This window comes from Lindgomyces ingoldianus (assembly GCF_010093535.1).
Source record: "Lindgomyces ingoldianus strain ATCC 200398 unplaced genomic scaffold BDR25scaffold_26, whole genome shotgun sequence".
NCBI classification, from domain to species: domain Eukaryota; kingdom Fungi; phylum Ascomycota; class Dothideomycetes; order Pleosporales; family Lindgomycetaceae; genus Lindgomyces; species Lindgomyces ingoldianus.
Window position 1 is genome coordinate 189,758 of NW_022985187.1, and position 12,561 is coordinate 202,318.

Consider the following 12,561-nt stretch of genomic DNA (forward strand, 5'->3'; position numbering starts at 1 on the left):
GGGGTGCAGGGCAGGGGGTTCTCACGCCAAGCCACTAACACGTTCACTCCGATATCCCACCAAGCAGGAACTGTCGCGTCTGCATAACTCTACATAGCTCCCAACGCCTTCCATTCAAACACCACCCCCAGCTTCCTCGAGATGGCGGCGACCATCCCCGCGAGGCTCAAGGATGCTGACATTGCCCAGTTCGCCCACCGCGCCGCCCAGCTTGAAAAGGTCAAGCCTATTATTACCTACTGGCGTACGTTCTCATCCTCACCTAGTGAAGAGTCGGCTTATATTTGCTAGTGAGGTTCTACATAACCCAGAAGATCATAGGGAAGAACCTTCATCTCGCCGATCCAGAATGCACCACCTATACCACCGATTTGATGGAGAAGCTCGAGCAGACAAAAGCTGAACATGCAAACGAAGATGCTCTGTTAGACGAGGTCGCTGCATATGCATACTGCGAGCAGTTTGCGTTAGAGACATTTGCGAGGGCAGACAATGCCGTCAGGGCGAACAAGGTGACAGCGCATGTCTCACTAGATCGACTAGGAAGCGAACGCTAAACCTCGGAACAGGCAGACTATAGATACCTTCCGCGCCGCGGCCACCTTCTTCGAGATGTTGTCCATCTGGAAGAACCCTTTGGAGCCCGAAATTGCCTCCAAGCTGAAGTTCGCAAAGTACCATGCCCTCCGCATCGTTAAAGCCCTCAAGGCTGGCGAAGACCCCAATCTCTCCAATCCCATTCAAGAAACGCCTCCACCTGCGACATCTCCGCCTACGCTAGACCCGGATGACCTAGAAGATCGAAGAATAAATGAAGGCCGACCGCAACCACAAACACAGACACAGAACCCATACCAGCCTTACGTCGAGTCCGCTCCCAATACCTCTGCGCAGCCCTCCCCAACTTTCTCCCCTTCAAGGATATCTCCACCTCCGAATCTCCCTCCAGCACCAACTGGTTACTCAACGCAACGAACGCCTCCTCCTCTCCAGTTTCCCTCGCATCGAGACGTCTCCCCAATTTCCCAGCCCGCCACTTCCCGGCAAGGCTCCGTCGATTCTATTGGAGGTGGGTATTTCCCCAGGGTAAATGTCCCAACTTTCACTGCGGATAATGCCTCTCCGGGGCTTCCCACTGCACCGTCGAGGGATGACGAGCAGATGACTGGCCCTTTTGAGAGCTCCACAAGGCCCCAAGCACCCCAAGTACCCCATGCACCTGACCCACAAGCCTTCTACCAGAACCAAACGTCCCCTCCTCAGGTACAACAACCACCACAACAGCTTCCCCCTCCGAATGTGTTTCAGAACCAACAGTCATTATTTTCGTCACCAGTGCGACCTCAACACCCCCAGCCTCCTCAGCAAACACAGACATTTCATCCTAGTCCTATTTCACCACAAAAACACTACCAGTACTCTCCACAGCCACCTCAGTCTGTTCAAGCACCGCCACCTCCCCAGCAATATCCTCAGCCAATGACAGGCGCCCCCCAGCAGCCGTCATTTCAAGGTCCATTTAGAATGGATGAAGAGTCCGTGATGGAGGCGCAGAAACGTGCAAAATGGGCTATATCAGCTTTGAATTTTGAAGATGTTAACACCGCAGTGAAAGAGCTGCGGTCAGCATTGAGGGCGTTGGGAGCTAATTAAGGGCTTATTCCGAACGGATCAGGGCCTGTACAATACTTTCTTGATGATGTATACTTGGGTTTTCAGGTCTTAAATGTGCACATGCTAGGATACCCTTAGAATAATACATAGAAACACCTAAAGTTACGTGGCGCCAGGTCAAATATCCTTACAACTCTCATCCGAAAGCGAGCACACAGACCATAAGTTGACTAAGCGATTACGTGAAGCGCTTGAGAAGATCCCTGGTTCCGCACGTCAGTCGCCGGGCTCCATCGCCAAACCATCACTTACACTCGAAGGCTGCCACATTTGGGCATCACCATGCCTTTGTATCTTCCCAGTGCTTTCCATATTCTCTGAGGACTGATTAACATGGCACCAATAACTCCATTCAACACTTCAGAGATTTCTGAAAAAGCCCGTAGAGACCTGCTTCTTCTCCTTGAAGGTGTAAGGTAATAGCATCGGGGAAATGCGTCATTCTTACTGACTTTGCGAGTGCAGGTGCGAGGGAAGAAAAATCTTGTTCTAGAAAAGGCGCTTGCGGGACCACTGAACCTGTTGGTGAAGTTTTCAACATTGCAGGAATATGGCGTCGACAGGCCGTTCTTCTTGGAGAATGATAATGTCGACTCATCACAGCGGAATATCGTGTTCCTAGTCAGGGGTGAGAAGGCGAAGACTGTACTAGCCGTTGCAGGTATGTTTGGCCATCTTTCCTTACTCTCTCATGCCCTTGTTCTCTTCGTCGTGCGTGATGTTCGTTTGGGGTCTTAAAGTAGGCTAGGCAGAGAGCACCTACTCTACCTATGTCAGTCTTGATCCCTACATTAAATAAAACATTTCTCAACACTTTCTAATGATTTCCTCTTGCTTTACCATACGGGGAGACTCGAGCGTATAGTGCTGATAACCCTCGCAGATCAAATCAAACGATTACGGCGCAACGGATCAATCGAGCATGAATTCTCCATATTATGGGTACCCCGACGTACCATGGTCTCCGACCAGCTCCTTGAAGAGGCTGGAGTGCTTGGCGAGGCTAGTGTGAGCGAGTGGCCCTTGTTCTTCGTTCCGCTTGCGGACGATGTGTTGTCGCTCGAGCTAGATGACTCCGTCACAGATTTATATCTTGTGGGTAGATTATAATTATATACTCTTCCAGTGTCTGACACCTCGAAGCGAAAGGACCCAACATCGATTTATCTTTCAGCAAAAGCCCTTATGCTCCATCAACAAAGACATGGCCTCTTCCCTCGTATCATAGGCAAAGGTGAAAATGCTAAACGCCTCGCCGATCTCCTGATTCGAATGCGCACCGAAGTCACTGCTGGTGAGAGTAGTAATATCAACGGGGCATCCTTCCTTGGACTTACTCCCAGCTCTACCATTGACAGCTTAATAATTCTTGATCGGGAGGTCGACTTTCCAACCGTGCTCCTCACCCAACTCACCTACGAAGGCCTCATTGACGAAGTGTTCAGCATATCAGCAAACCAGACCGAAGTAGACTCCTCGGTGGTTGGTGGTGCTGCACCCCAACCTGGGCAAACAGGCTCCGCGTCAACAACTATGAAGCGCAAAGTCATGATAGATCCTAAAGACTCCCTCTACGGCACACTCGGTGATGCTAACTTCGCTATCGTTGGAAATCTTCTCAACAAAGCAGCTCGACGCCTACAAAGCAGCACCGAGCGGAACCAATTGGCCTCTAAAACAACCGCAGAACTACGAGACTTTGTCAACAAACTCCCAGGATACCAAGCGGAGCAAGCCAGTCTCAAACTTCACACCTCTCTAGCAGAAGAGATTATCAAACACACCCGTACAGACATCTTCACGCGCTCCCTCGAAGTCCAGCAAAACATAATGTCCGGCGCGGACCCCACAACCCAACACGAATCTATCACTGAGCTAATCTCGCGTGATATACCACTACCCACTATCCTTCGTCTCCTGTGTCTGGAATGCACAACAAATGCCGGAATGCGACCAAAAGATCTTGAAGCCTTCAAACGCGCCATTATTCAAGCCTACGGTCCGCAACACCTCCTCACGCTGTCATCTCTAGAGAAAATGGCTCTTCTCCACCCACGAGGAGGCTCTGGTCTCGGCGCCACACCAGCCGCAAAACCAGGGTCGGTAACAAATTATACACCCTTACGCCGGAGTCTGAGGCTCTGGGATGATGAAGTAAACGAATCAGAGCCTAACGATATATCCTATGTCTTCTCAGGATATGCACCGCTCTCGATCCGAATCGTCCAATCCATAATCCAAAAGCAAACCCTCGCCAATCTGATCAAACCATCATCACACCCCCAAGCTGCGGCCCAAGCAAACCCATTGGCCCAGGGTTTAAGGATCTTTGACGATGCGACGAAGTATATAAGAGGCGCGACATTCGATGAAACGCAGACGGGCGAGGAGAAAGCTGTTAAGGCAAGGAGTATGTTAAATGGTAGTCACAATGATGCGGCGAAGACTGTGATAGTCTTCTTTTTGGGTGGTGTAACAAGGGCGGAGATTTCGGCTCTAAGATTCATTGGTCGGAAGTTGAAGGAAGTTGGAGGAGAAGGCAGAGGAAGTAAGATTATGATTTGCTCGACTGGAGTCGTAAAGGGTGGAAGCCTTGTAGGGAGTGCAATTGAGGCCGAAAGATTTGGTTGATTGAAAGGGGCCGGTGTATGCTGAAGGGAGTCCAATCCCAAGTGTTGTTCACTACCAGCTTGAGATCGCACCTGGGCAGTCTATTGGGCATTGCTTAACTAGACCAAGAGTGACTAGCGTCCTTCTCCAATTTCTTCAACCTTCGAACGTTAAAGCCGTTGACCCGACTTCCCGTCACTCTTCCTCTAGCCAGCGCCATTTCAACACCAACACATTCACGCAGAGCTTCCAAGCATTTCATATTGCAAGATGCACAAGGCGGAAAGCGGTCTTTAAAAGCGCGCCCCATCCATTTAGCCTGTACCCTGTCCCACTAACGTCACCAACCCTCCCACAGCATCTTCTCCGCACCGAGAAGCGGGGATCCATCAACATATCGTCCTCGCACTTCCTTTGGGGCACACATTTCTTAGAATACAGAAAATCTAACTCACACCAAACGTAGTCTAGTTCCCGCTTCGGAAAAATTGTTTTCTGAAAACCTCGAAATCGCTCCTAAAATGTCGATCATGGGTTGGAACCCGGTGTAGTATCGGTAGATTAAATACCCGCGTCTGCTCGCTGTCGGCGATCAGGAACAACTTCATATAAGATGTGGGTTCTTTCGACTGTGTACCTAGGTACGGGCTCATACCATTTTTTCTTCGTTACTCAATGGCCATGGGGTTGTATCTTCTATTGCTGAGCTTCTCTCTCCTTCCACCTGTCTTCTCAACATACCACATCACCCTCACTAAATCCTACGGTCTCGCAATTACGGATGGAAATCGTACTATCGTTAATAATTCAGTCATCTTAGCTGGGAGTCAAAATACAACAGCCAGCGCACTCAGAAATAATACACAACAACTTTCCTACAGCTTCATCACTCCCACTGTAGCAAAGGTCCAGCTCAACACTACATACCCTTTCCTTGGTGCGCGATTTACTACAGCCACTTCCTCGCACTTCTATGGCGTATGGGAATATCCATTTTCCGCGCAAATCACGAACAAAAATGTTTCATTTGACTTAAAAGGGGTGGGCAATGCAGAAGGGATAAACTGGTCAAATGCACGCGCTCCATTTTTCATCACCAGCGCAGGCTACGGGGTATATGCGGACACGCTAGGAATGGGATCATATGATTTCAAGACGCCAGGGGAAGCGCAGTTCATTTTCAATACCAGCAATCTGTCCTACTATATAATTCTCCCGAAGAGCGAGGGGGACTATAAAAGTATCATCGAGCAGTACACGGCACTGAGCGCCAGGCCTGGAATGCCACCAACATCCGGTCTTGGCCCGACTTTCTGGTCTGATGACTTCGAGCAAGACTTCCATGGTACCGTTTCTAACGCCCAGGAAAACTTTTACGACGTAGTAAACCATCTATATTACAACCAGATCCGCGCAACATCTATGTTTGCAGACCGTCCTTATGGCACCGGAAACCGCTCCTTTGGAAACTTCGACTTCGACCCGAAGTTTTATCCAGATCCAGAGGGCTTCATCGCGAATCTAAGTGACTGGGGATTCGACTTCCAGGTCTGGATCGCAAACCGCGCATTCTTCAAAACCGAGCTCTTCAACACCTCACAGACAAACAACTGGCTGTTCCCCGGCGTCGACCCCGTTCAATTCCTCGGTCCGGCACTCAATCTCAGCATCCCTGCTGCTTACGATTACTTCAAGAAGAGCTTGGAGTATTTCCCTAGCGTAGGAGTGAAGGGATATAAAATTGATAGAGGTGAAGAAGAAGAAATGCCCGTTTGGGAACAAAACTTCCAGATGACACTCTTCCTCCAACTCGCCTACGACACCATGATCAAGCGTTGGGGGAAGAGTAACTTCTACAATTTTGCTCGTAGCGCTGTAGATCGTTCGCGTGCTCGCACCGCGATTTGGAATGGAGACTCGCATGCGAATTTCACAGGCCTTGCTTATTCGGTTGCTTCCGGGATCCGCTCTGGTATCATTTCATTTCCAATATGGGGCTCTGATACAGGAGGTTATACTAGAGAGACGGGAAGCACCCAGAGCCCGACCGAGGAGGTTTGGGCAAGATGGATGTGGTTTTCTGCATTCTCGCCCGTGTACGAATTTATGCTAGGAACAAACCACACACCTTGGTACTCACCTTACACCAACTCGACCCAAACAGTCGACGTCCTTAAGCAAACAGCAAATCTACATTCTGAACTGATTCCGTACATCAAGAGCTATGCATACGCAGCCAGCAAATCGGGCGCGCCAATAATGCGCGCGTTATTCCTAGAAGCCCCGCAGGACAAAAATACCTGGGAGATTAACGACCAGTATTTCTTCGGTGCAGAATTCCTAGTCGCCCCCATTGTTTCGTCTGGCGGCACACGAACTGTGTATTTCCCGGCCGGCGGGTCGAAGAAATATCTTGAATACTTTGGCAAAAAGGATATCCACGCAGTAGGTGATACAGCCCGTGTCACGCTCAGCGTTTCCTCGTCTCCGGTGTATGTGACCCAGGGTGCGATTATCCCTCGCGGAGACGTGTATCAAGGAAATGCGAGGTGGATCGATAATTGGAGTCCGAAGTTAACGGTGGAGGTGTTTCCCAGTTTTGAGGTTAAGGAGTCGAGATTTACATATTTCAAGGGAGAGGGTGCAGATGGGGAGGGTGTGGAGATCAAGATGACGACCAATACCTCCGGGAAAAGTCTGAAGGTAACATATGGGGACTTAGGTGCAACAGGAACTGTGAGGGTATATCTTAAGAGCGGAGTAAAAGACGTGGAATTGCAGGAGGGAGGAGGGGAGGCAAAGCTTGATGGGGTTGAATGCCTGTTCTAGCTGCATCACCCTTTTGCTTGCCGTAACTCGTTCAAAATCTGTATCCCAACACCTCAGAGAATGGATCTTAATCGAAGGACATGCTGAGAAAATTAATGTTCATTTTAGTGAATAGAACCGTGGAAGGGCATCAACATGCAGGTTTGGTGAAGCTGAGGCTGACAAATGCCAAGCATCGTGGTCCAAAGTAGACTAGTTCCTGGACCGTGCATGCGAAGTATCTCGAACTCTGCCGGGCAAGTGTTCTCCGTCATCAAACACACGACACCTTCACCCTCGCCTCCAACTTACATGCGACGGCCTTAACGGTCTCCTCGTGTCGACGCATCTCTCCCTGCGACAAGAAGAGCAGTAAGGACATTCACTCCGCGATTCGCGCAAATATGTCTGACGGTATGTCCTCAGCCCCTTCCCCACTAGAAAGTAACTGAATCGTCATGTAGCCGACTTCTCCACCGCGCAGCGTCTCCAGCGGGAACGCAAAGACGCAAAGGCAGGAGGGAAGAAATCAAGCTCCATCCCTAACGGCTCAAGCAAGCAATCCCTCACTGAGGCCTTTGATAAGGAACTCTACGATGGCAATGGTGTCCAAAAGTTTGCTGGCTACAACACTTCGATCGCAGTCAATGACGATGACGAAATGGATGATGTTGGAGAGATAAATGGCAGACGTCTCGTCGGTCAGTACACTGCGACAAAGGCGCAGCTTAACGAGTTCGCCCATGGCGACACCGAAGAGGCCGACATCCTGACGAGTCGCGAGGAACAGGCCCAGATCCGATCTCGAGAGACTGATTACCAAAAGCGGCGCTTCGATCGCTTCAATGGCAAACTCTCCCCGACCCGAGCAGACCCCTTCGCCAACGGGGAGGGCATGTCCTACAAGGAGGTTATGAAGGAGCGTGAACTCGAGCGGGAAGAAGCGCGTGTTAAACGCGTACTTGAAGAACGAGAAGCTAAGGGCGAGACTGGGGCCCTTGAATACCAGGGTACTCTCAAGGACGATGTGGCACACGGCGGCAAGACTCCTCCTGCGGAGAAGAAGCGCAAGCGCCGATGGGATGATTCAACTGAGGACGAGAAACCCAAGGTTGAGGAGAAGAAGAGCACACCCGAAACGAAGAAGTCCCGGTGGGAAAAGGCAGAGGCAACCGCAGCAACAACAGCACCAGGCCCGGTGGGACGATCGCGATGGGACACGGCTACCGGCCCTGCTAACGCTCCACGAACAAATGGCGCAGCTGCAGGAGCAACTCCCGCGCCTGCTGTAGGTCTTGCAACTCCAGCCCATCCATCTATGGCTGCCCCAATGACGTTCGCCTTTGGCACTGACATCTCATCTCGCAACATGCCTCTCTCAGATGAGATGCTGAATATGATTCTCCCCTCCGAAGGCTACAAGATCCTGGACCCTCCACCAGGATATGAGCCAGTGCGTACAGCCGTCGGAATTCCAGCACAGCTTCCAGCCGGATACCAAGGCTTCGTCATGCAAGAGACGGAATCCGGAGGTCTGTTGGGCCAGCAGCTACCGACTGCCATCCCTGGCGTAGGCGAACTGCAATTCTTCAAGCAAGAGGATATGAAATACTTCGGAAAGCTAGTCGATGGCGCCGATGAGAACGAGCTCAACATGGAGGAACTGAAGGAGCGCAAGATCATGCGACTTCTTCTAAAGGTCAAAAATGGAACGCCGCCGATGAGGAAGACTGCCCTTCGCCAGCTTACTGATGGCGCTCGTCAATTTGGTGCTGGACCGTTGTTCAACCAGATCTTACCTCTGTTGATGGAGCGCACATTGGAAGACCAGGAGCGACATCTACTTGTCAAGGTTATTGACAGAGTTCTGTACAAACTCGACGATATGGTTCGGCCCTTCGTCCACAAGCTCTTGGTTGTGATTGAACCACTCCTCATCGATCAAGACTACTATGCCCGTGTCGAAGGTCGTGAGATTATCTCCAACCTCAGCAAGGCTGCTGGTCTTGCAACTATGATCAGCACAATGCGTCCCGACTTGGATCATCAAGATGAATATGTTCGGAATACAACCGCTCGAGCGTTTGCCGTCGTTGCATCAGCACTTGGCATCCCAGCCCTTCTTCCCTTCCTTCGAGCCGTCTGTAGGAGTAAGAAGTCATGGCATGCGCGACACACTGGTGTCAAGATCGTTCAACAGATCCCTATTCTTATGGGCTGTGCTATCCTACCCCACTTGAGAGGGCTAGTCGAAGCTATTGGAGACAACCTCAACGACGACCAGCCAAAAGTGCGGATGGTCACTGCTTTGGCCCTAGCTGCTCTTGCCGAAGCCGCCACCCCCTACGGTATCGAGAGTTTTGATAACATTCTAAACCCTCTTTGGACTGGAGCTCGACGGCAGCGTGGTAAGGCTCTTGCAACATTCCTGAAAGCTGTCGGTTTTATCATCCCTCTCATGGACGAAGAATACTCCAACTACTATACTGGCCAAATCATGGAGATCGTTCTTCGCGAGTTCCAGTCACCCGATGAGGAGATGAAGAAGGTCGTTCTGAAGGTTGTTTCCCAATGCGCTCGCACCTCCGGAGTTACCCCAACGTTCCTGAAGAACAATGTCCTGAACGAATTCTTCAAGAATTTCTGGGTTCGCCGCATGGCTATGGACAAGCGGAACTACCGGCAGGTGGTTGAGACAACCGTCGATCTAGCTCAGAAAGCTGGCGTATCGGAGATCGTGGGCCGCATTGTTCTTAATATGAAGGATGAGAGCGAAAACTACCGCAAGATGACTGTCGAAACTATTGACAAAATCATCAGTACTCTCGGTGCAGCTGACGTCGACGATCGACTTCAAGACAACCTCGTTGATGGTATCCTTGTTGCTTTCCAAGACCAAAGCATTGAGGATCCAATCGTGCTCGACGGCTTTGCCACAATTATCAATGCTCTCGGTGCTGAACGGACAAAGCAATACTTTCCCCAAATTTGCCATGTTATCCTGGCTCGGCTCAACAACAAGTCAGCAACTGTCCGTCAGCAAGCTGCCGATCTAATCTCTCGCATCACTTATGTCATGAACGCTTGTGGAGATCACCAACTCATGAACAAGCTTGGGGGAACGCTGTACGAATTCTTGGGCGAAGAGTATCCAGAGGTCCTAGGATCGATTCTTGGTGCTCTTCGTTCTATCGTCGCTGTCGTCGGCCTTACCTCAATGGAGCCCCCCATTAGAGACCTCCTACCGCGCTTGACGCCGATTTTGCGAAATCGGCACGAAAAGGTGCAGGAAAATACGATTGATCTTGTGGGTCGTGTTGCAGATCGTGGCGCGGACCTTGTCCAACCTCGAGAGTGGATGCGAATTTGCTTCGAGCTCCTCGATATGCTCAAGGCGCACAAGAAGGGCATCCGTCGTGCAGCCAACAACACTTTCGGTTACATCGCCAAGGCTATCGGACCTCAGGATGTACTAGCTACTCTTCTCGGAAACCTACGCGTCCAAGAACGGCAGTCGCGCGTCTGCACTGCAGTCGCAATTGGTATCGTCGCGGAAACTTGTGCCCCTTTCACAGTGCTGCCAGCGCTCATGAACGAGTATCGTGTTCCGGAGCTCAATGTACAGAATGGCGTTCTGAAAGCCCTCTCCTTCATGTTCGAATATATTGGAGAAATGGCTAAGGACTACGTCTACGCCATTACGCCCCTCTTAGAGGATGCACTCATTGACCGGGACCAGGTTCACCGTCAGACAGCTGCCTCTGTCGTGAAGCACATCGCTCTCGGTTGCGTTGGTCTTGACTGCGAGGACGCCATGATTCATCTTCTCAATCTACTTTGGCCCAACCTGTTCGAAACAAGCCCACACGTCATTGACCGTATTATCGAAGCAATTGACGCTATCCGCAATGCCGTCGGCACTCCACTTCTTATGAATTACCTCTTAGCTGGTCTCTTCCACCCAGCTCGCAAGGTTCGACAACCATACTGGCGCCTCTACAATGACGCGTATGTCCAGTCTGCCGATGCAATGGTCCCAGCATATCCGAATTTCGACGCTCCAGGCTTAGACAAGCATGGAAACAAGGAACCAGATCTGAGGAGGCATGAATTGGAGATCTTCATCTGAGCACAAGGAAAGCGGACACTTATCCTTGTAAGTTGCAACGCTCTGCTTGAACACATAAACTCTGCCCTACCCTATGGGTTATCCCTGATCGTGATGGTGAGCTCAGAAGGGGTGTTCAATAGCGAGACGAGGAAGAGTGGAGAGGTGGGCTGGTGGACTTTTTATCTATACTATCTGGGATCATAACAACCTGGATGCTCTTTGGTCACTGAGATTATCGCTCAACCGCGAGATTTTGACTTGAGGCTCTCTACCTCAGAATGTACATTAATATCTCTTGCATTGGGAGGGGTGGTGGTGAAAGCTTCGGTGGCATGGTATATTTGCCGGATTTCCTGCTAAGTGGAGATACTGGAGTACGCGGGGGGGGGGGGGTTCAAGGGTATAGGTGTCTTACGGTCAATGCTGAGGCTGTAAATCCTTTTATCGGTTGATCTTGCCGTGGTGCATGTGACATCGCGCAGCCTTGTCTACGTCAAACGTCAGACGTGGGAGCGGGTTATTCTTGGACCTCAGCTGCGGGGTGCCGCAAACCCTGGAAACACCAAACACGAGGGTGGGCTCCTTCCGGCAATCAGCTTATGGCTTGTCAGGCAAGCTAACATGCCACATGTACACTTAGACGTGCATCTGCAGCGAAGATGAAACATGATTACCCTAGCTTCGTTTATCGTGTTGGTTATGGGGCAATGCTCTACCGATGGTTTTCAACACCGCGCTTTCTCACTCCCCACTTGAAACTCCGAAAGATGTTTGCCAACTTTTACGAATAAGACTATGATGGCTGATGTGCAGAGTCGAACTCGTGACACGAGTGATGGACTTGGGACATGGCGTGAAGAGAAGGGAAATGAAAGGTTGCGGTTTCGATTTTTGATCAGTCCGCGACCTCAGGTTAAGGTGCCGAAGGTGGTACCTGGGGCTGGATCGGAAGTGCTTGCCCAGAGGCGGAGTATGGATGAGTTTGGGGGAGATGATGTGGAGGATTTGCGGATGCAACTTCGTGAGATGAAGCGAAGACCCAGAGCACTTACACTGGATTCGGTGGACCAGAAATATATTTCGACGCCGCCGCCGCCGCCGCCGCAGCAGCAGCAGGAGGAGCAGCAGGGGCAGCAGGAGCAGGATATTGGAAAGCCAGTGTCTTTTGAGATCCATGCCGTCGAATGCAATCTCATTCCGCCTCTAGCTTCTCCAAGCACATTTAGACCGAACCGAACTACCAATTTCTCGCGGCCCTTGTCCCATTTTTCTCCAGGAACTCCTGTGCCCACTGTTTCCTCCCAGATACAGCAACATTCACCGCCGAGACAAACACGACAGGACCATGCCGAAACAAA

The 12,561-nt window shown here is 50.8% G+C and overlaps 4 protein-coding genes across 4 annotated transcripts; all 4 read left to right on the forward strand.

Annotated features, from left to right (window-relative positions):
- The first annotated feature begins 88 nt into the window (after positions 1-88).
- BDR25DRAFT_265578 (DUF605-domain-containing protein) lies at positions 89-1,741 on the forward strand. The gene is made up of 3 exons (XM_033686926.1): positions 89-244; positions 292-520; positions 570-1,741. Exons 1-3 carry the CDS (start codon positions 142-144, stop codon positions 1,651-1,653), a joined length of 1,416 nt encoding a protein of 471 aa, XP_033544874.1. The 5' UTR covers positions 89-141; the 3' UTR covers positions 1,654-1,741.
- A 178-nt stretch (positions 1,742-1,919) lies between these two features.
- BDR25DRAFT_265581 (Sec1-like protein) lies at positions 1,920-4,405 on the forward strand. Its single transcript, XM_033686927.1, has 4 exons — positions 1,920-2,085; positions 2,140-2,335; positions 2,558-2,769; positions 2,818-4,405. The coding sequence occupies exons 1-4, from the start codon at positions 2,008-2,010 to the stop codon at positions 4,303-4,305; spliced, it is 1,974 nt and encodes a 657-aa protein (XP_033544875.1). The 5' UTR covers positions 1,920-2,007; the 3' UTR covers positions 4,306-4,405.
- Positions 4,406-4,959: 554 nt separating this feature from the next.
- On the forward strand, positions 4,960-7,196 carry BDR25DRAFT_373568 (uncharacterized protein; the record flags this gene model as incomplete). The annotated part of the gene is made up of 1 exon (XM_033697294.1): positions 4,960-7,196. One exon carries the CDS (start codon positions 4,960-4,962, stop codon positions 7,111-7,113), a length of 2,154 nt encoding a protein of 717 aa, XP_033544876.1. The 3' UTR covers positions 7,114-7,196.
- A 179-nt stretch (positions 7,197-7,375) lies between these two features.
- On the forward strand, positions 7,376-11,576 carry BDR25DRAFT_290571 (splicing factor 3B subunit 1). The gene is made up of 2 exons (XM_033688524.1): positions 7,376-7,506; positions 7,557-11,576. The coding sequence occupies exons 1-2, from the start codon at positions 7,497-7,499 to the stop codon at positions 11,219-11,221; spliced, it is 3,675 nt and encodes a 1,224-aa protein (XP_033544877.1). The 5' UTR covers positions 7,376-7,496; the 3' UTR covers positions 11,222-11,576.
- The last annotated feature ends 985 nt before the right edge of the window (positions 11,577-12,561 follow it).